The 20,817-nt window shown below is 46.7% G+C and overlaps 1 protein-coding gene across 1 annotated transcript in view; it reads right to left on the bottom strand.

Moving 5' to 3' along the window:
* Positions 1 to 13,880: 13,880 nt before the first annotated feature.
* The window catches only part of Upk1a (uroplakin 1A), a 15,368-nt gene continuing 8,431 nt past the window's right edge, over positions 13,881 to 20,817 (bottom strand). The window contains exons 3-7 of the mRNA XM_008828035.3: positions 19,928 to 20,002; positions 19,678 to 19,785; positions 15,933 to 16,112; positions 14,533 to 14,616; positions 13,881 to 14,415 (exon numbers count right to left, since the gene is read on the bottom strand). Of these exons, the coding sequence (XP_008826257.1) occupies positions 14,371 to 14,415; positions 14,533 to 14,616; positions 15,933 to 16,112; positions 19,678 to 19,785; positions 19,928 to 20,002 (492 nt within the window). The 3' untranslated portion in view covers positions 13,881 to 14,370. The remainder of the gene's footprint in view (positions 14,416 to 14,532; positions 14,617 to 15,932; positions 16,113 to 19,677; positions 19,786 to 19,927; positions 20,003 to 20,817) is intronic.

Below are 20,817 nucleotides of genomic sequence, written 5' to 3'. Positions count from 1 at the left end.
AACCAGCTTCCAGAAATCTTTATATCACAAAGCAAAACCCAGATCAGTACAACAACATCACTATAGTAATACAAGTATCGATTCTATTTAAATATCATAATTAAAGATAGACCGTCAGAATATACCAGGGATGATTATCTGTTTTATGAAAAATGTTCAGTCTTTGTCTCACCTTTCTTTTTTTGAGAAAGGATTTCCTTGTGTAGCCCAGGCTGACCTTGAACTCCCTCTCAAACCTTTTGCCTCAGCCCCCAAGTGCTGTGAGTCCATGAACCACCACACCTAACTCTGTCTCATATATTTTTAAATATCACGCCCATTCCTCAAACCAAGTTGAACAAGACTCAATTTGGAACAATTCTGTTAAGGAAAAAAACATCTTGCCTGGAGTACATTTTTCCACAAATCAAAGTACTGAAATGCCTCACAGTGTTTAAATGTATTAAGACCATTTATCTGAATCTGACAGGAACTTTTGAGATGCTCACTCTAGTTAAGAACATCCCACACATACCAGAGCAGAGACAAGACACTTGAGGATGAATTAGTTTCTTTCTCCCTTAGATCTGTGTTCTGCATAACCCAAGAACCACATATAGTCAAACCCAGGTGAATTGCATTTAGGCTACAGAGACCCTATCTAAAAGCACACTTTTGTAGATTAGGTGGCAAAGGAACTCGACTAGAAGTCAGCAACTTCAGGTCCCACTGCATTGTCACAATCTTTTTCTTCAGTCTTTCTACAGAGCTAAACTCCAAGACCCTCACCTTCCTCACAGGTACCGCTTCAAGACCAGTACTAAATACGAGCCTTCACTTAAACCCAAGCAGAGGTCTCCAAATCTGGTCTCCTTGGACTATGCTCCTCCCTGTAGACTAAAGAGTTCAAGGGCATATAGGAAGTGCCCACCTGGGTGCTAAGAGGATCCCCTCCACCACCCCTAGACTATGCTTTAGGAATCCAGAGCCCAGGGTTTCCTGAACCAAAGGCCAAATGATGCTCAGCCCATATTCCAGGCCCAGATAGGTAGGCCACAACTGCTGTCCACTCAGGAGGGTGGACTCTGTGACTTGCTACACAGCTTAGGCCCTGATTGTGTTGGGGGCTATATAGCCTGAGGTTGGATGGGAGACTAACAGCAGGTCTGGGAAGAATGGGGACTCTGTGGTCTTGCCCAGACCCCATAAATAATACAGGAGTCTACTTCATCCCAGTGGCTGGTTCTTAACCTCATAGGGCCTCACCACCTAGCCATAGACCCAGCCCTTTGTCTACCTTAAGATATTCTAGACATGTACATCATTTTACATGAGAATGCCAAATTCCTAAACAGATTAATTTTCTTATCCTCACAGTCCCTTTTGCCCTCATCCCACCAAATACACATAGGCACAGACATGCTCTCATGCTTTTCAAGAGACAACAGATCTTGAAATCCTCTCCTCTGCATCCACATCCTGGGTGTGTACAGAATACTCAGAAAACCTTAATACCACTGAACAGTTGCGTGAAATTAGATGTCAACACTCTGCCCCAGCAGTAGAAACAAAAAAGATCATCAGTAAGCCAGGAGTGGGAGTGCACGTTTACAATCCCAGCACTCCAAGGGCTGAGGCAGGAGGACCATGAAGTCAGGACCAGCCTGACTCATCTCACAAAACCAAAATAGGGGCTGGAGAGATGGCACAGCAGTTAAGAGTAACCTTTATTGCTCTTGCAGAGGATCCAAGTTCACTTATTAGCACCCATCTTGCATGGCTTACAATTGCCTGGAACTCCAGCTCCAGCTCCGGGGGATCCAATGTCACAGTGGGAACTCGCACTCAACATGCACACACACACACACAATTACAAATAGAATCTTAACAGAATAAAGGCCAGGGGTAGTGGTATAGGACTTTAATCCCAGTACTCAGGGACAGAGACAGACTGGTATCTGTGAGTTCCAAGCCAGCCTGGTCTACATATCAAGTTCCAGAACAGCCAGGGATACAGAGAGACTGTCTCAAAACAACAAAAAGCAAGCAAACAACAAGACAAACCAAAATAAGAATTTCAAAGATCACCAATAAAGACAACCCAGGTGGTTCCTTAAAGTATGGATGCTCTCTCACAGCTCTCCCCACAATTGGTACAACTTCTAGGTACATCTGCCTCATATTCACAGCTCTAGAACATGGGGAGGAGTGGGGACCTGGAGACTGAAAAGCCGCAGATGCCACCCAACACTGATTCTGACTAGAGAGTCCCAGGAGGTACTCAGTCCTGTTGAGAAACAGGTTTGGCTGATTCAGAACCTCCAGAGGATCACTGGCCCAATCTCCTGGTCACACTGTCCAATCTAAAGCCAGTACTAGAAAATCTTGAGCCACCTCAACTTGGAGTCAGGGAACCCACCAAATGCCTCGCACTGTGTGTTCCCAGCACAGCCTGGGCAAAATGGCCACTGACAACTTTCCTAGTGGGCTTTCGACCTCATGAACACTCAACCCAAGTCCAGCCTGGGAACTCCCAGTTCAGTCTGGGTCCAAACACGACATAAAAATGTCCTCCACGGGTTCCCCGGTGAATCACAGGCCTCTCCTTCCAGCTGCCAGAGAAGAGAGGGCTGAGTGCTTGGCTTGGTCTCAGAGACCATGGACCAAAGTCAGCTTGCCGCCCTGGCTTCTGCCACACAGGAAAGGAGCCACACAACCTAACGCCATCAATCCTCACTTGTGATCCTCGACCACGTCCCTCAAGACCCCCAAAGCCAAGCTCTCGCTGGGCCAAGCCCAACACCCAAGAAAGAGTAAGAAAAAACCACAGTACTCACTGGCTTGTTCTCCCCCTTCGACCTCATCCACACGAAGGCACCCAGAGTGGCCGTTAGAAAGTAGGGGCTACACGAGGCCAGCAGCTGGAGGCCTTGATCTCGAGGCAGATGCTGATTGGCTGCATCTCTGGCCTGCTCTTTCCTGGTTGGTGCCTATTGAGTGTTGACCAACCAGAGAGGCATCTGGACCCTCATTGGACCTGATTGGCTGCAGAACACATGCCGTGTTGGGGAAGGGCAGAATCTTGAGCCCTATTGGTCTAGGGCGTACATCGGCTTCAAATCATGAAGCCAGGTCTCTTTTGCCTTCTAGCTATTCTGCAGTGTTGATTGGTTACAGAGTTTTCCCTTTGCTGCTCTCTCTACTGGCCGGTCTCCTCCATTGTTAATCGCCTTGGAGGCTCTTCGACAGAAACCGTTGTTTTTCTTGCTTATATCCTGCTATTCTGAGTAACTCTTGTCTGAAAACTGTTTCTCTCAAGAACCTTACAGTCTGTGACGATTTACAGTCCGTTGTCATGGGTTCGTATCTGCCTGAGGAATTTACTAGGGAGGCTGCGCATGCTCATAGGGGAGGCAGTATGGGAAAGGTACATTCCTGCACATACCCAGTTTGCACCATAAAGTTTTAACTGAGGGGCTGGTGAAACTACTCAGCAGTTAAGAGCTGAGTACTGCCCTTGCAGAGGACCTGGATTCAGTTCCCAGCATCCACTTTGGGTGGTTCACAACTGCCAGTAACCCCAGCTTCAGGGGAGCTGACGCCCTCTTTTGGCCCCTGGGAGCAACTGCACTCACATGCACATACCCACACCCAGACACACACGTTTACACATAATTTAAAAGAAATGAGGTTTTGATTTTTTCTTTTTTTCGAGTTTTAGCTGGCCAGATGTGATGGCGCCTGGCTTTAATCCCAGCATTCAGGAGGCAGTGGCAGAGGCAAGCTGATCTGTGTGAGTTCCAGGCCAGCCAGGGCTACATAGTAAGACCCAGGCCACTCTGTCTCAAAGAAACAAAAACACCTTTAGCTGAAAATAAAGAAAAGGATATCTTTTTTTAAAAAAGAAGTTTTAATTTTTATGTATATGAGTGTTTTGCCTATGTGTATGTAGTATACTATGTACTACAGTGACCTTGGGAGGCCAGAAGAGGGAATCAGATCCTCTGGAACTTGAGTTGACAGAGGGTTATCAGCTGCCAAGTGGGTCCTCTGCAAGAGCAGCCATTTCTCCAGTCCTGGGAATAGGTAGCTTGACAGTGCAAGGTCCTCACAAGCCTGCCAGGCTTCTGGCGCTAGTGGGAGATGCCTCATTCCTTCCTCTTTTCCTGCGTCACCGCAAACTAGCTGCACAACCAGCTCCGCCTCACTTGGAAGTATTGGGGACCAAGAAGACACCAGCCCTGGAGCTGTGCCTTGAACCACCATGATTGGCCTGTTTATTCAACTACAAATACTCTCTAACTGGACCATCTGCTGAGCCAGGCGGGAGTCACTGTGTGCATTCAGCGCCCGCAGAGGTCGGCCCATGTGCATCACCCCACAATCAACTGTCCCCAAGAATGGGCCAGGCCAGCCCGCTTCCCGCACAAGCAGGTGCGCACCGCACGCAAACTGGCTCTAGCTCCGGCCAAGCTGCGCTGGCGCCGCTGGTTGGCTGGCCCTCCTCTCCAAGCGTTGCGCTCAGGGCTCAACCAATGAGACAGGAGGGCGCTTTAAGGAGGCGGACCTTAATCTACCGCTGCCACTTTTGATTGGTCCAGAGGTTTTCGCTCTCGATGGAATCGGGGGAAGCAGGCGGAGTCCGGCGGACAGCTGCGGGGCCAGGCTTGCTCTGCATGGTGGTGGCAGATGGAGGAGCTGGAGGAGAAAGACATGGGCGAGAAGATTCTCCTGTCAAAGACAGCACTGAGCCTGGTTCAGTAGTCACATCTGCAAGTCCAGACAGAGACAGCCTGCTACGACTCTAATGCCTGAGGATTGCGACTCTCCCAGAGGCGCTGTGGCCAGAGCGGTGACCTCTCCCTCTGACGGAGTCATAGAGCACTTGTTTACCGTGTGCGAGGCACTGGGTTTTGTCCTCAGCACTGTCAAAAAAAGAAAAAAAGCTAAATGCAATTTGTGAGAAAGGACATATTCTGTGCATATATAAATCTTTCTCAGGCCGGTGAGATGGCTCAGCGGGGTAAAGACACTTGTGCCCAGGTCTAATGACCTGAGTTCCATCCGTGGATCCCACAAGGTGGAGGGAGAGAACTAACCCTCAAGAGTTGTCCTCTGACTTCCACACACAACAGTGACTCTGAGCGCACACAGAGTCACACAAATAAATTTAAAAAAAAAATCTAAACAGCTGGGCGTGGTGGTGCACGCCTTTAATCCCAACACTTGGGAGGCAGAGGCAGGCCAATCTTTGTGAGTTCAAGGCCAGCCTGGTCTACATAGTGTGTTCCAGGACAGAGGCAGAGGCAGGTTGATCTCTCTGAAATGGAAGCCAGCCTGGTCTAGTCTACACAGTGAGTTTCCAGGCCAGCTAGGACTACAGGGGAAAAAAAAAAAAAAAAAAAAAAAAAAAAAAAAAAATCTAAACCTTTCCTTTAAAAAAAATTCCTCTAGAGTTCTACAAAGCCAGAAACGTACATTCAGGTTTTTAAAATAGACTTTGTGTTTTGGAATACTTTTAGATTTACACAACAATTGCAAAGCTAGTACAAAGAGCTCTTGTATTAACCTGATCCAGTGACTCCTCTAGTTAGCATATTGCATAATACAGAATGTTTATAAACAGTAAGAAATTAATGTCAGTACAGTCCTCTTAACTAAACTCCATACTTTATTGGGACTGCAAAAAAAATTTTTTCCCTGTCCTTTTTTCCTCCTCCAGGATCCAATCTAGGATACCTCTGAATTTAGCATATGATCAGTTGGATTTTTATTTGTCTGCTTTTGTGTATATGTGTTCTGTTCTGTGTGTCTATGAGGTGTATATGGGTGTGTGTATGTGTGTATATGGGGTATGCACGTGGTTGGTGTTAGGTGTCTTCCTCAATTCTGTTCACCTAATTTTAAAAATAATTTTAAAATTTTATTTATTATTTTTATCTTAATGTGTTTAAGTATATTGCCTGCATGTATGTAAGTGTACCTCATGCACTGGATCCCCTGGAACTGGAGTTATGGACCATTCTTAGCCACCATGTGGGTGCTGGAAACTGAACCCAGGTCCTCTGCAAGAGCAGCCTGTGCTCTTAACTGTGGAGCCATCTCTCAGCCCCAACCTTATTTTTCTGAGACAGTCTCTCACCGAACCTGGAATGCTAGGATTTAACTAGACTGGCTGGCCTCAGGGATAGTATCCTGTCTCTGCCTCCCCAATCCTGAGATTACAAATGTAGGCTGCCATGCCTGACTTTTACCTAGGTGCTGGGATCCAAACTCAGGTCCACATGCTTGTGCAGCAAGTACTTTACCCACAGCCATCACCCAGTCTCACAGATTTTTATGTATGACATTTTCTCCTATCTTGGGACTGGGTTCCTATGAGCAAATAAGCAAATCTGTGTGTGGTGGGGATTTTCTTGTTGCTGCTTTGTTTTTCGTTTTTTTATTATTTTATTTTCTGTGTATGAGTGTTTGCCTGCATTGTGTAAGTATACCACATTCTTGCAATGCCCACAGAGACCAGAAGAGTGCATCAGATCCCTTGGAACCGGAGTTAAAGATGGTTGTTAGTGGTGCTGGGAACTGAACCTGGGTTTTCTGCAAGAGCAGCCAGTACCTTTAATCCCTAAGCCATCTCACCAGCCCCTTGATTTGTTTTGTTTTGTTTTGAAACAAGATCTCATGGTCTCATGTAACTCAGGGTGGCCTCAAACTCCCTATGTAGCCCAGACTGACCTTGGCAAGATCCTCCCTCTACTTCCGGAGTGCTGGGATTGCAGGTGCAAACCACCATGCCTAGTGTTATTGCTTTTCATTTATCCTACTGCGTGTATATTTGCACACACTTCTTAGTGAATATTCAGGACAGATTCACCAGAGGTCGGATCATTTGGATAAAAGGGTATGAGTTTTACACTTAAATGGAGAAAACTAGCTTACCTTCATGGGTAAAGTATATCCAAAAATGAATAGTCATGGGTGTGTAACCTGCTTGGTTACTCTATACTGTTACCTTACTCTGTCCATTCTGTATCTTAAATGGTGAGAAACAACTTAGCTCAGTGGAGCAGGAAAGAGAGATAAGCATGGGGAGGTGGCAAGCAGACCACACCAGCCTCTCGGTGTCAGGTGAGAAGCTAGTTCCTATGTTGAGGGCACTGGGGAGCCATAGAAGGTTCTATGGCCTTGAAGAAGCTGGAGGGTTGCAGTAGGAACAGCCACCAGTTGGCTACCTCTCCCTCATAGGATCCCTATCCTGACCTGGCCCTCACCCCTTTGCTTCCCTCTCACCCACAGGTACTGGTGTCTGGGCACGGGGCCAGGAGAGACAAACCTGTCCTGCGAGCCCAGGCTGTCTCCATCAAATCACACTGCTGTCAGGCCAGCTGAACCACTCTACAGGTACCTGAACAGGAGGAGCCAGAGAGGGTGGGAAAAGACCCTGGATCTGGTCAGGGCTCCACCCATCTGACCTGCCAGAAGCTACCTCCACCTCAAAACCCCTGATTGGCAAGGCCTGGCCAGTCTGAACTGCTTAGGGCAAGTTCAAAAATGCTTAGCAGAGGAATTCCTCCCACTGTGCACATGGCTGCATATCCAGCAGGGGCATATTTTTTGTTTAAATTGTTTGGACTGGAGAATTGGCTCTGTGAGCAAACTGCTTTCTGCCCAAGCATGAGGACCTGAGACTGACTCCTCAGCATCCACATAAAAGTCAGATGTGGCTTTGTGGGTGCCTGTCAACCCAGTGGTGTGGCAGGTGGAGAGGAGAGTAGCCCAGAGGCTCATGGGCTAGCCAGCCAGCCTAGTCAAATCTGTGAGCTCAAGGTTCAGGGAGAGATTTTGTCTTAAAAAATAAGACGGAGAGGGATGGAGAGATGGCCCAGTGGTTCATCCACATTGTGGCTCACAACCATCTGTAGATCTAGCTCCAGGGGATGTGATGCCCTCTTCTGGCCTCAGAGGGCACTGCACTCATGTGGTGCACTTACATGCTGGCAAAACATTCATACACATAAAAATACAAGTAGGGGCTGGAGAGACGGCTCAGCTGTTAAGAGCACTGACTGTTCTTGCAGAGGACCCAGGTTCGATTCCCAGCACCCTTTTGTCACATTTCAGGCAGAGTTTCTGCATTACATAAAAGCAAAATAAAGCACATTTGGTGAAACTGTCTTAACTTGACATTTAAATGTACAATAAGCTTAAAATGTAGATCTAACTTTCATTGAAAAAACATACCATTAATTTTAGAAATGCCTTTTTCAATGGGGCATGGCAGCGCACACCTTTAATCCCAGCACTCCAGCAATCCAGAGACACAGGTAGGCAAATCTCTGAGTTGAAGGCCAGGTCTACATAGTGAGTTCCAGGACAGCTGGGGCTACAGGGAGACTCTCAAAAAGACAAAAAAACAAATAAATAAATAAATAAAAATAAAAATTAAAAATACAAGTAAAAAAAAATGTAATGATGGAAGGCCACATGTGGTGGCACACACTTTCATTCCCAGCACTCAGGAGGCAGAGGCATGTGGATCTCTGTGAATTCAAGGCCAGCCTGGTCTACATAGTGAGTTCTAGGTCAATCAGGACTACATAGTAAGACCTTATCTCAAACAAAAAAAGAGATGAGATGGAAAGTGATAGAAGACAGGCAATGTCAATTTCTTGCCTCCACATGTCCGCACATGTGCACACATATGCATATACCACACATAAACAAAAATTTTTATATTTTGCAATTTTGGGATTGAATTTAGGGCTGCTAGGTAAACACTCTACCACTGAACTACATCCCCAGGCTTTTTGTTTGTTTTGTTGTTTTGTTTTGAGACAGGGTCTCTCTCTATAACCTAGACTAGCCTGGAACTCACTTTACAACTCAGGCTGACCTGGAACTTGCAATTCTCTTACCTTGGACTCTTGAGTAGCTGGGAGCACGGATGTGCCCCCACTATGCTCAGCTATCAGGGACATTTTTAAAAAATATTTTATTTACTATTTTTGTTGTGCCGCGGAGGTCAGAAGAGGGCTTCGGATTCCCCTGGAACTGGAGTTAAGGATGGTTTGTAGCCACCATGTGGATGCTGGGAATCGAACCCAGGTTCTCTGCAAAAGCAGTCAGTGCTCTTAACCGCTGAGCCATCTCTCCAGCCCCTATCAGGGACATTTTCATTTATTTAATTCCTGTTTTTTGTTTCAGGACAATAGTGATGATAATTTTAGGGGCTGGAGACATGGCTCAGTGGCTAAGAGTACTGGCTGCTCTTGCAGAGGACCCAGGTTCAAATCCCAGCACCCACATGCAGCTAACAACCCTCTGTAATTCCAGTTCCAGGGGATCTGACACCCTCTTCTTCTTCTGTGGGTACTGCCGACATGGGTGCACTTATACACATGAAGGCATAACACTCATACACATAAAATAAAAATAAATAAATAAATAAAATATTTTAAGTGGTGATAATTTTTAAAATTAGAAAACATCAAAGAATAAAATTAAAAATCCTCTGCAAATGACCTTTGGAGGACTTTTTTTTTTTAAAAAAATTTTTTTTGGTCTTTTTGAAACAGGGTCTACCTGTAGCCCTAGCCAGCCTGGCATTCACTACATAGACCAGGCTGGCCTCGAACTCACAGAGATCCACCTGCTTCTGCCTCTGGAGTGCTGGAATTAAAAGCGTGTACCACCATGTCTGGCTCTTACGTTGTTTTGTCTTTTTGAGACAGGGTCTCCCTGTAGCCCCAGCTGTCCTGGAACTCACTATGTAGACCAGGCTGGCCTTGAACTCACAGAGATCCGCCTGCCTCTGCCTCCCAAGTGCTGGGACTACAGGTGTGCACCACCACGCCCGGCAACTCTTACGTTTTAATTTTGGTCACAAACATGAACATTTATGTGTGTGTGTTCATTTGTGCATGTTCATGTGTGTGATGGTGCATATATGTATGTGAGCTGAGCATTCACGTGTAGGCCAGAGGACAACCTCAGTGTTTTTTTCAGGCATTGTTCACCTTTCTTCTTTTTTTTTTTCTTGAGATAAGTTCTCTCTTAGTGCCCTGGAATTTGCTAAGTAGCCTAGGCTGGGTGGCCAGCAAGTCCCAAGGATCTGCCTGTCTCTGTCACCCCAGCACTGAGATTACAAGCACATACCACCATGCCAGGCTTTTCTTACATGGATTCTGGGGATCAAACTCAGGTCCTCATGTTTGTAAGGTAAGCACTTTCTGAACTGAGCCATCTCCCAGCACCCCTCCCTCATTTTGAGACAAGGTTTTGTTGTTTACCCCAAGCTGATCTCAAACTCTCCATCCTGCCTTAGTCTCTCAAGAGCTGGGGCAAAAGGTATGTACCACCACACCCAGATGCTGTCTCTCTCTCTCTCTCTCTCTCTCTCTCTCTCTCTCTCTCTCTCCTTAAACTTGAACTTGCCTTGCTATGTAGCTGAGGTTGAGTTTGAACTTTTTTTTTTTTTTGGTCTTTTTGAGACAGGGTCTCCTTGTAGCCCCAGCTGGCCTGGAACTCGATATGTAGACCAGGCTGGCCTTGAACTCACAAAAATTTACCTGCAAGTGCTGGGACTAAAGGTGTGCACCACCACGGCTGGCTCTACTTTTAATTCTTGATCCTCCTGCCTCCACTTTCCAAGTGCCGGGTTCACAGGTATGTGCCACCACACCCAGCTTATTTCTGCACTTCATCTGATAATACTGAGGTTGATAAATTTAAAAAAAATCCCTGATCCATAATAATAAAAAAAAGTCTTCAATTTTGTGGGCCCTGTGCCATGAGGCAGAGATTGTCACGACCCACATTTCATAGATGGACCCAGTGACGCTCACACGGTATGGCAGGGCTGGTGAGAACCCAGTGCTGCCTCTGCTGCCTCTGCTTCTCTCAGAGAATCTACGGCACAGACTGAGTCACCATGAACTTGCTCAGGAGGGCAAGTGATTTAAAAGCAGATTCCCACGGAACAGTCCCCATTTCCTTGATGTGGTTACAGGTTAGTCACATATGTGCCTAGAGATGGGGGCCAAGTTTCATAGGAACTGTAGAAAAACCAGTTAGGCCAGGAAGCTAGGAGAGTCTCTTGTGTGTCAAAATCTGGAATGTATCACATCAGCGTGATGTTTTAAAAATTCTGATTTGAAGCCGTGTATGGTGGTGCACGCCTGTAGTCCCAGCACATGGGAGGCAGAGGCAGGTGGATCTCTGTGAGTTCAAGGCCAGCCTGGTCTACATAGGAAGTCCCAGGCCAGTTGGGGCTACAGAGAGACCCTATTTCAAAAAGGCAATTAAAAAAAAATTCTGATTTGAAGCAAGGCTTGGTGATACGCTGCTGTAGTCCCAGCACTCAAGAGGCCATGGCAGGAGAATCAAGAGTTCTGGGCCAGAGGTGGGGAAGGTGGCTCTGTGGTCACAAAGTGCTTATTATGCAACTATAATGATCTGAGTTCAGATCCCAGCACCCACACAGAAATGCCAATATGGTTGCCCGAACCCCTAACCCTAGTGCTATGTGGGGTAGAGACAGGAGGAACACTTGGGCTTGCTGGCCAGCATTAAAAAAAAATGGCAAGCTCCGGGTTCAGTGAGAGACCATGTCTTAGGGGAATAAGGTAGAGAGGAATAGAGGAAGACACCAGCCTCCTCCAGCCTCTGTGTATTTGAGTATGGATGAACACACACATACACACACACACACACCACAGACACACACAGACAGACACACACAGACACAGAGACACAGACAGACAGACAGACAGACAGACACACACACACACACACTCCCACACACATCACAGACACACAGACACACACACACACAGACACACACACACATACACACTATACCACATTCATCACAGACACACAGACAGACACACACACACACACTATACCACATTCATCACAGACACACCACACACACACTATACCACATTCATCACAGACACACAGACAGACAGACAGACACACACACACACTATACCACATTCATCACAGACACACAGACAGACAGACAGACACACACACACACACTATACCACATTCATCACAGACACAGACACACACACATTATACCACATTCATCACATACACACAGACAGACACACACACATTATACCACATTCATCACAGACACACAGACACACACTCTACCACACTCATCACAGACACACAGACACACACACACACACACTATACCACATTCATCACAGACACACATTATACCACATTCATCACAGACACACACACACACTACCACATTCATCACAGACACACACACAGACACACACACACATTATACCACATTCATCACAGACAGACACACACACACACTGCCACATTCATCACAGACACACAGACACACAGACACACACACACACACACACTATACCACATTCATCACAGACACACAGACACACAGACACACAGACACACAGAGGAGTTTGAGGCCATTGTGGGCTACATACTGATACTCTGTCTCAAACATAAAAAAATAACAAAATATATTTTTTAAAAAGTTAAGTCTGGGCCAGGCATGGTGGCACATGCCTTTAATCCCAGCCCTTGGGAGGCAGAAGCAGGCGGATCTTTGTGAGTTTGAGGTCAGCCTGGTCTACACAGTGAGTTCCAGGACAGCTGGGGCTACAAGGAGACTCTGTCTCAAAAAGACAAAAAAAAAAAAAGGAATTCTGGTGTTGCCAGAGAAAGCCTGTCTGAGAGTGAAGGAGCTTTCTGGAAACCTAGACTGCACTCCTGGATCCAGTTACACCTGAAGCTGGCCCTTCTGATTCAGTGTCTTTGAGCCAATAAATTGCATGTGACACTTCACCAATGCCAACTAGATTTCTGCCATTTCCTTTTGAAGTCTGTTCCTGTTCACTCACCCTTGCCCCCAAAGAAAACAAACTCAAGAAGGGCGTAGTGGTCACTCCTGGAATGCCTGCACTCTAAGAGGCTGAAACAGGAAGACTGTTGTGAGTTTGAGGCCAGTCTGGGGCTACTTTGTCTCAAATAATTGTAAAAAAAAAAAGTCATTTATGGTGGGTTATACCTGTAATCTAAGTGCTTGAGAAGCAGATGCAGTAAGATCAGCTTAGAGTCAAGGTCAGCCTAGGCTATATAGTGAGATGGCTCAGCAGTTAAGAGCACTGGCTGCTCTTACAGAAGAACCAGGTTCTGTTCCCAGCACTAAATCATCCATAATTCCAGTTCCAGGGGGCCTGATGCCCTCCTCTGGCCTCTGTGGGCACTGTACACATGTGGTATACTTATATTCATGCGGTCAAAATGCCAATAAATAAATAAATAAATAAATAAATAAATAAATAGATAGATAAATAAATAAATAAATAAAAAGTTTTAAAATGCCAAGACTGAGCCAGGTGTGGTGGCCCATGCCTTTAATCCCAGCACTTGGGAGGCAGAGGCAGGCAGATCTCTGTGAGTTCAAAGCCAGCCTGGTCTACATAGTGAGTTTCAGGCCAGCTTGAGCTATAGGGAGACCCTGTCTCAAAATGACCAAAAAGAGAAAAAAACAAAAACATCAAGACCATCTGGGCTACACAGTAAGACCCTATTCTCAAACAAAATAAGGGGCTTGGAGAATTGACTCTGGGGGTAAAAGCACATTCTGCTCTTGCAGAGGACCCAAGTTTAGTTCCCAGTACCCAGATCAGTTGATTTGCAACCACCTGTAACTCCGCCTCTAGAGGATCTGACACCCTCTTCTGGCCTCCAAGGGCACTGTATGCACAAATCCACACTCAGATACATACATATACAGACAGAATTGAAAAATAAAATTAAAAATCAAAACAGAAGAGAAAACAAACTCACTTATTCAATCAACCAGTATTTATTGAATATCTGGTCCATGCTCAGCCATGTGTTGGGTGATGATGGGGACAACACAATAGCCACAGCAGAACTTGTCCCTGCTCTCAGTCCAATGGACTATCTAAGTCAATCTAAGTTTATTAGACTTATTAAGGCCAATCTAAGCCTATTAGATCTCAAACAAGCAACCACAAGCTACTGAGCAATGATGGCTTCATCTGCCATGAAGAAAGTTCAGGAAGCCACAGGAGAGGCGTGTGATGGGCTGGCAGCAGCAGGAAGGTGCCCAAAGGGCAGTATATTTTGTCACCTAGAAGATGGGCCGGATTGGCCAAGTTAAATGGGGTGCAGGGGGTCCGGGCACACAAAGCAGGGAATGAGGCACACAGACGGTCTAGGTATGGAAGGGATCTTGAGATTGAAAGAAGGGAAGACGGAGGAAGGTGGACAGGGAAGGACAGAGGCTGCAGTGCATTGAGGCTGTGGTGCATCGAGGTGGCAGAGGTAGAGCCTGGTGGGCAGGTGGCCTCCCCTTCTTGCTCTTCAGAGGGTGGTGTAGAAATACATGGCTGTCAGCATCACAGGGAGCTGGGTGGGCAGGTGATGAGATGGGGGTGCTTCAGATCAAACCCCTATCCCTCCTAGCCCTTGCTGGCATCCCTTACACCCACATCCCATCCAGACCGCAGGCATTCCGCCTCTCACCGTCCACATCAGGATTGCAAACCCGAACCAGGAGATGCCCCACGTGTAGCTGTCAATGGCATGGCTGATGTGCTCAAAGCAGCCCTGGGCAGAGGGACAGAGGAAGACCTTGAGTCTGAGCCCTGGGAGGCTAGAGAGCTGCGGTTTTCCAACATGTACAGTGTCAGTCTGGAAAGGAGTGGCAGGGCTCCATGGTGACATACGAAAGGACTCTGCATGGGACTGAGGCTTGAGAAAGGGTATCCTAGTCTGTCCCTGCTCATGGTGTGCCCTAGGTCACCTCTCCTCCAAATCTGATCTAATATTGCAGCCATAGTGACCACTTGGACCAGGTCTAATCTTAGTCTGCACTCTTTTATCCTTTTTTTTTGTTTGTTTGTTTTTTAAAACCTTTTTGAGACAGGGTCTCCCTGTAGCCACAGCTAGCCTGGAACTCGCTATGTAGAGATCCGCCTGCCTCTGTCTCCAGAGTGCTGGGATTAAACACTTGCGCCACCATGCCCAGCTCTAATTTATGTATTTATTTTTATGTGTATGAGCATTTTGCCTGCATGCAAGCATGCCATGTACCTGCAGTACCTGTGGAGGCCTGAAGAGGGCATTGGATTCCCCCTGGAACTGGAGTTACAGATGGTTGTTAGTAATCAAGCTGCGAACCCAACTCAGCAGCCAGTGCTCTTAACTGCTGAGCCATCTTGCCAGCCCCTATTATTTTTTTTTGAGACAGGGTCTCACTATATTACGCAGGCTGGTCTCAAACTGGCAATCATCCTCCACAGCTGAGATTACAGGCCTACATCGCCAAGATTAGCTTTCAGTTGTTTTTGTTTGTTTGTTTTGGGTTTTGTTTTTTGTCTTTTTGAGACAGGGTCTCCCTGTTTTTTTTTTTTTTTTTTTTTTTTTTTTTTTTTTTTTTTTTTTTTTGGTTTTGGTGGAACTAGAGATTGAACCCTGGGCTTCATGTGTGCTTAAGAAAGCCCTAGATCACTGAACCCCCACCCCCCGCCCCTGACTGATGAATCTAGTCAAGAGTTCTACCACTTTTACTTTGAGACAGGAGCTCACTAAGTTGCTTAGGCAGACCTTGTTCTTGGGATCATCCTGCCCCAGCCTCCCGAGTAGCCAGGCCTGTACCACAAGGCCCAGCTTCAGTCACTGTTATTCCTGTTGCTTGTTCTCAATCCTAGACAACTGGAACAGAATTGCAGGTGTCAGAGCTGAACCAGACAGAACCTGGGTGTGTCCTACTGACTTTTGCAAAGAATAATCAGGGGAAAGGGAGAGAAAGAAGAGGCCAGAGAGGAGGGGCAGGAGAGGCTGGAAGACAGACAGACAGTGGGAGGGAAAAATAGAGAACCAGAGACAGATGGACAGACAGACACAGAGGGGAAGAGACACACCTTGGTGAACAGGTAGTCCATGTGGCCCACACGGCAGCCTTCTTCATTGATGGGAATGAAGTTTCCTGTCCGGCGACAGCACAGTGGAGGCCAGGGGAACACCACCTCTGGAGTGGTCGCCCGGAAAGTAGATGTGTAATTCACCCAGTCCATGGGGCCAGATGTGCCACAGCATTCTTGCTATAGGGAAAGCAGGGGGTGAGGCAGATTGGGCCTCTGGCATTGCTGGACCCAACTTGTTGGAGTTCTGGGTCTCAAAGTGACGTGTGTGTGTGTGTGTGTGTGTGTGTCTGTGTGTGTATCTGTGTGTCTGTGTGTCTGTGTCTGTGTAAGTAAGCATGTGTTTGAGAGTGAGCAAGTGAGCAAGGACCACATAGTATTTGTCCCAGGACCAGGAAGCTGATGGGAGATTTGGGTCAAACTTTTACTCATTTTCTTCTTTTTTCTTTTTTTGAGACAGGGTCTCACTACGTAGACCAGGCTGGCCTTCAACCCACAGAGACCCACCTGCCTCAGCCTCTCCAGTGCTTGAATTAAAGTCCTAAGCCACCATTCTAGATCACACACTCATTTTCTTTTAAAATTCTTTTGTTGACAACTATACTGCCAAAATGACAAAAAAAGATAGATTTCAAGAGCGGAGAGATAGCTCAGGTTAAGAGCACTGGCTGCTCTTTCAAGGGACCTGAGCTTGGTTCCCAGCACCCACATGATGGCTCACAACCAGCTGTAACTCCATTCCAGGAAATCTGATGTGTACCCTCTCTAGACTCTGAGGGCGCGCACACACACATGCACACACACACACACACACATACACTTAAAAATTAAATTAAAAGATAGATTTCTGGCTTTTCTCAGCTCTAGTATGTGGATGTGGTTTGTTATGAGTTCTTTTTTTCCAAAGATTTATTTATTTTTATTTTATGCATATGAGTGTTTTGACTGTATGTGTATATGTGCACCGTGTGTATGCCTGTTGCCTGAAGGGCAGAAGAGGATAGCAGATCCCCTGGAACTGGAGTTGCAGAGAGTTGTTAGGCACCATGTGACTGCTGGGAAAATGAACCTACATCCTCTGCAAGAGCAGCCAGTGTTCTTAACCACAGAGCCATCTTTCCTGCCCTATTGTGGTTTTTGAGGCAGGGCTCACTATGTAGCCCAGGCTATTCTCAGACTCTAGGCAATTATGTATCCCTGGCTGGCCTCTAACTCCAGATTCTCCTGCTCCAGCCTCCCAAGTGCTGGGATTACAGGCAACCACCATCAAGCCCAGCTCAAGTGAATGCTTAATTATGTATCCCTTAAATGATAAAAAGACAGGCCTGGGCATTTGTTAAACATGGTTCAGCTACTGGCCAGCTGTATGATTTGGGCTGAGCTGAAATCCAGTTTCTTCCTCTTTTCATGTAGTGTGAAGTTGGCTATCATTAAGAGCATGGCTTCTGAGCAGGGCAGGTGTGGTATCTCAAGTCTGGAATACCAGCACTCAGGAAGGTGGAAGCAGATGGACTCGAGGTCATCCTTGGGTATATAATGAGTTCAGAGCCAGCCTGGTTTCATCAGACTCTCAAAAAACAAAGTGCTGCCAGAAGCTGTGGCACACGCCTTTAATCCCAACACGGGAGGTAGAGGCAGGTGGATCTCTGTGAGTTCAAGGCCAGCCTGGTCTACATAGTGAGTTCCAGGCCAATTGGGGCTACAGGGAGACTCTGTCTCAAAGACTCCCGCCCCCAAAATGATAAATAAATAAATTTTTCTTTTTCCATTTTCATGCGTGTGTGTGTGTGTGTATGGTAGTATAAATGTGTAAGTATATGCACATTTTGGCATGTGTGTGCATATGCATGTGTGTGCATGTGCATGTGAGGCCATGAAATTGATTAACTAAAGCAGGATCTCTCAGTCAACCCCAGAGCTCACCAGTATGGCTAGTTATATGCTAGTGAGCTTGCCCTGGGGATATCTCTGTCTCTGCCTTCTGAGGCTGGAATTACAGATGGGCCACTATGCCTACCCTGCATCTGAACTCCGGTCCTCATGATCTGGGGGCAAGAACCTAGCCAGTGTATCATCTCCCCAACCACCAATAAATAAACATTTAAAAAAATATAATAGGGGTCTGGAGAGATGGCTCAGTGGTTAAGAGCACTGACTGCTCTTGCAGAGGACCTGGGTTCGATTCCCAGCACCCACATGACGGCTACGGACTGTCCTTAACTCCAGTTCTAAGGGAATCCGACGTCATCTTCTGATCTCTGCGGCATTGTACGACACGGGTGCACTCACATACATGCAGGCAATACACTTGTACACATAAAAATAGTAAATAAAATATTTAAAAAATATATATATATATAAAATAAAGGAGGGGCTGGAGACATGGCTCCACAGCTAAGAGTACTGGCTGCTCTTGCTGAGGACCTGGATCCAATCCCTAGCACCCCATGGCAGCTAATAACTGGCTGTAACTCCAGTTCCAGGAGATCTGACGTCCTTTTCTGGCCTCTGTGGGCACTGCACAACATGGGTACGCTCACATACATGCAGGCAAAACACTCATACACATAAAAAATAAAAATACATAAATACGATAAAGGATCTGAGAATGGTGGACCAGGCCTTAGATTCTAAGATACCCAGGAGCCTGAAGCAAGAGACTCACAAGTTCAAGTCCTGCCTATGCTACAGAGTTCAAAACCTGCCTGAGTGAAGTATGGAGACCTTAACTCAAAGGGTGGAAAAAAAAATGGTGGCATATACCTTTAATCCCAGCACTTGGGAGGCAGAGGCAGGAGGATCTCTGTGTGTTCAAGGCCAGCCTGGTCTACATAGTGAGTTTCAGGACAGCTGAGGCTACAGGGAGAGCCTGTCTCAAAAAAAAAAAGAAGAGAAACGAAACGAAAAAAGGGGCTGGGGATCTAGCTCAATAGTAGAATGCTTGCCTTTGCCTTTTATGTATGGCGCATACAGACATACACACAATGCTTTGTACAGTACCAAACAAAAATTTCATTTTGGGGAGGCAAAAGTAAAGGAATGGCAGGTTCAAGGCCAGCTTGGAGTACATACTAAAAGTTATTATCACTGGGCGTGGTGGCACATGCCTTTAATCCCAGCACTCGGGAGGCAGAGGCAGGCGGATCTCTATGAGTTCAAGGCCAGCCTGGTCTACATAGTGAGTTCCAGGACAGCTGGGGCTACAGGGAGACCCTGTCTCAAAAAGAGCAAAATAAATAAATAAATAAACAAACAAATAAATAAAGTTATTATCAGGGCTGGAGAGATAGTTCAGCAGGTAAGAGCCCTGGCTGCTCTTGCAGAGGACCTGGGTTCGATTCCCAGCACCCACTGGCAGCTAACAACTGTAACTCCACTTCCAGGGGAATCCTACGCCTTCTTCTGACCTCTGTAGGCATTGCATAACAAGGATGCACTTAAATACATTCAGGCCATGTACCCATACACATAAAATGAAAAATAATAAATACGGTATTTTTAAAGTTAATATCATTATTACAACAAAGGGAGAATTATGATCAGTTTTACAATAGCAGCCCCCCCACCCCCACGCCCGCGCAGCGCGCTTGCCAACATGGTGACCCTCAGAGGGTGACTTCCCCTTCTGGGGCTGTTGACATGCCTGGAAACCTATGGAAACCAAATGTTCCCCTCCCTCACCCCATCCCTGTGTAGACTTCCTTAAGCACTCCCTCTGGAGGTGGGTTCATAGAGCCCCGCCCACCTCAATCATGATGCGGTCCCACAGGCGGGTCAGCTCTTGGCCCTGGTCGGAGTCTGAGCTGTAGAAAGTCAGCATCTGCTTGGTGATCAGTGATGGGTTGGACACCATCTGAGGAAGGAGGGTGAGGAAGAGCAGAAGGCAGCAGGCTGGGTAGGGAGCTCGGCCCACCCCCACTGTCCTGGGTCCTCCAGGGACGCCACCCCCTTCCCCAGGGACATCACCCGCAGCCCCTGATCCCCAGCTGGCTCACGTAATCACGGTGGGTGTAGGACGTGATGCAGGAGGCACACTCGAAGATATATACTATGAGCATCAGCAGTAAATACTGGGGAGGGAAGGAGGGCAGCCATGGGGCGGAGCCAGGGAAGTCACACCTCTGTGCCAGGCACCAAAACAGAACTTCAGTGGGAGAGTGCTCCCCTGCATGTATGAGACTCTGGGTTCCCTCCCCAGCACCAAAAAAAGAAAAAGAAAAAGAAAAAAGGAGTGGGGGTTGAAAAAATAGTCTAGTTCAGTAGTAGAGAGCTGCAGCTGGGACTACAGTGAGACCCTATTTCAAAAAAAAAAAGATTCCTCAGATGGGGGCTGGAGAGATAGTTCAGTGGTTAAAAGAGCCTGCTGCTCTTGCAGAGGACCCGAGTTTGGATCCCAGAACCCATGTTAGGCAGCTCACAACCACTTCTAGCTCCAGCTCCAGGGGATCTGATGCCCTCTTCTGGCCTCCACAGGCACCGGCACCCACATGCACATACACACACCCCCATAATTTTTAAAAAATTTATATGTGCGAGTGTACTGCCAGCATGTGTGTAAGTGTACCCTTGGCATGCAGTGCCATGGAGATCAGAAGAGGGTGTTAGATTCCCCTGGAACTGGAGTTATAAATGGTTGTTAGCTACCATATGAGTGCTGAGAATCAAACTCGGGTCCTCTGCAAGGGCCGCCTGTGTTCTTAACCACTGAGCTAGACTCACACATAATTTTAAAAGATAATTTAAAAGAATATTTTAAAGGGGCTGGAGAGATGGCTCAGTGGTTAAGAACACTGACTGTTCTTGCAGAAGACCTGGGTTCGAATCCCAGCACGCACATGACAGCTAACAACTGTCTGTAACTCCAGTTACAAGGGATCCAACAGCC

Source organism: Nannospalax galili, unplaced genomic scaffold, assembly GCF_000622305.1.
Source record: "Nannospalax galili isolate Female #2095 unplaced genomic scaffold, S.galili_v1.0 scaffold833, whole genome shotgun sequence".
Classification (NCBI taxonomy): domain Eukaryota; kingdom Metazoa; phylum Chordata; class Mammalia; order Rodentia; family Spalacidae; genus Nannospalax; species Nannospalax galili.
Note: the sequence above shows the minus strand (reverse complement) of the source record. Positions and strands in the feature narration are given on the sequence as shown.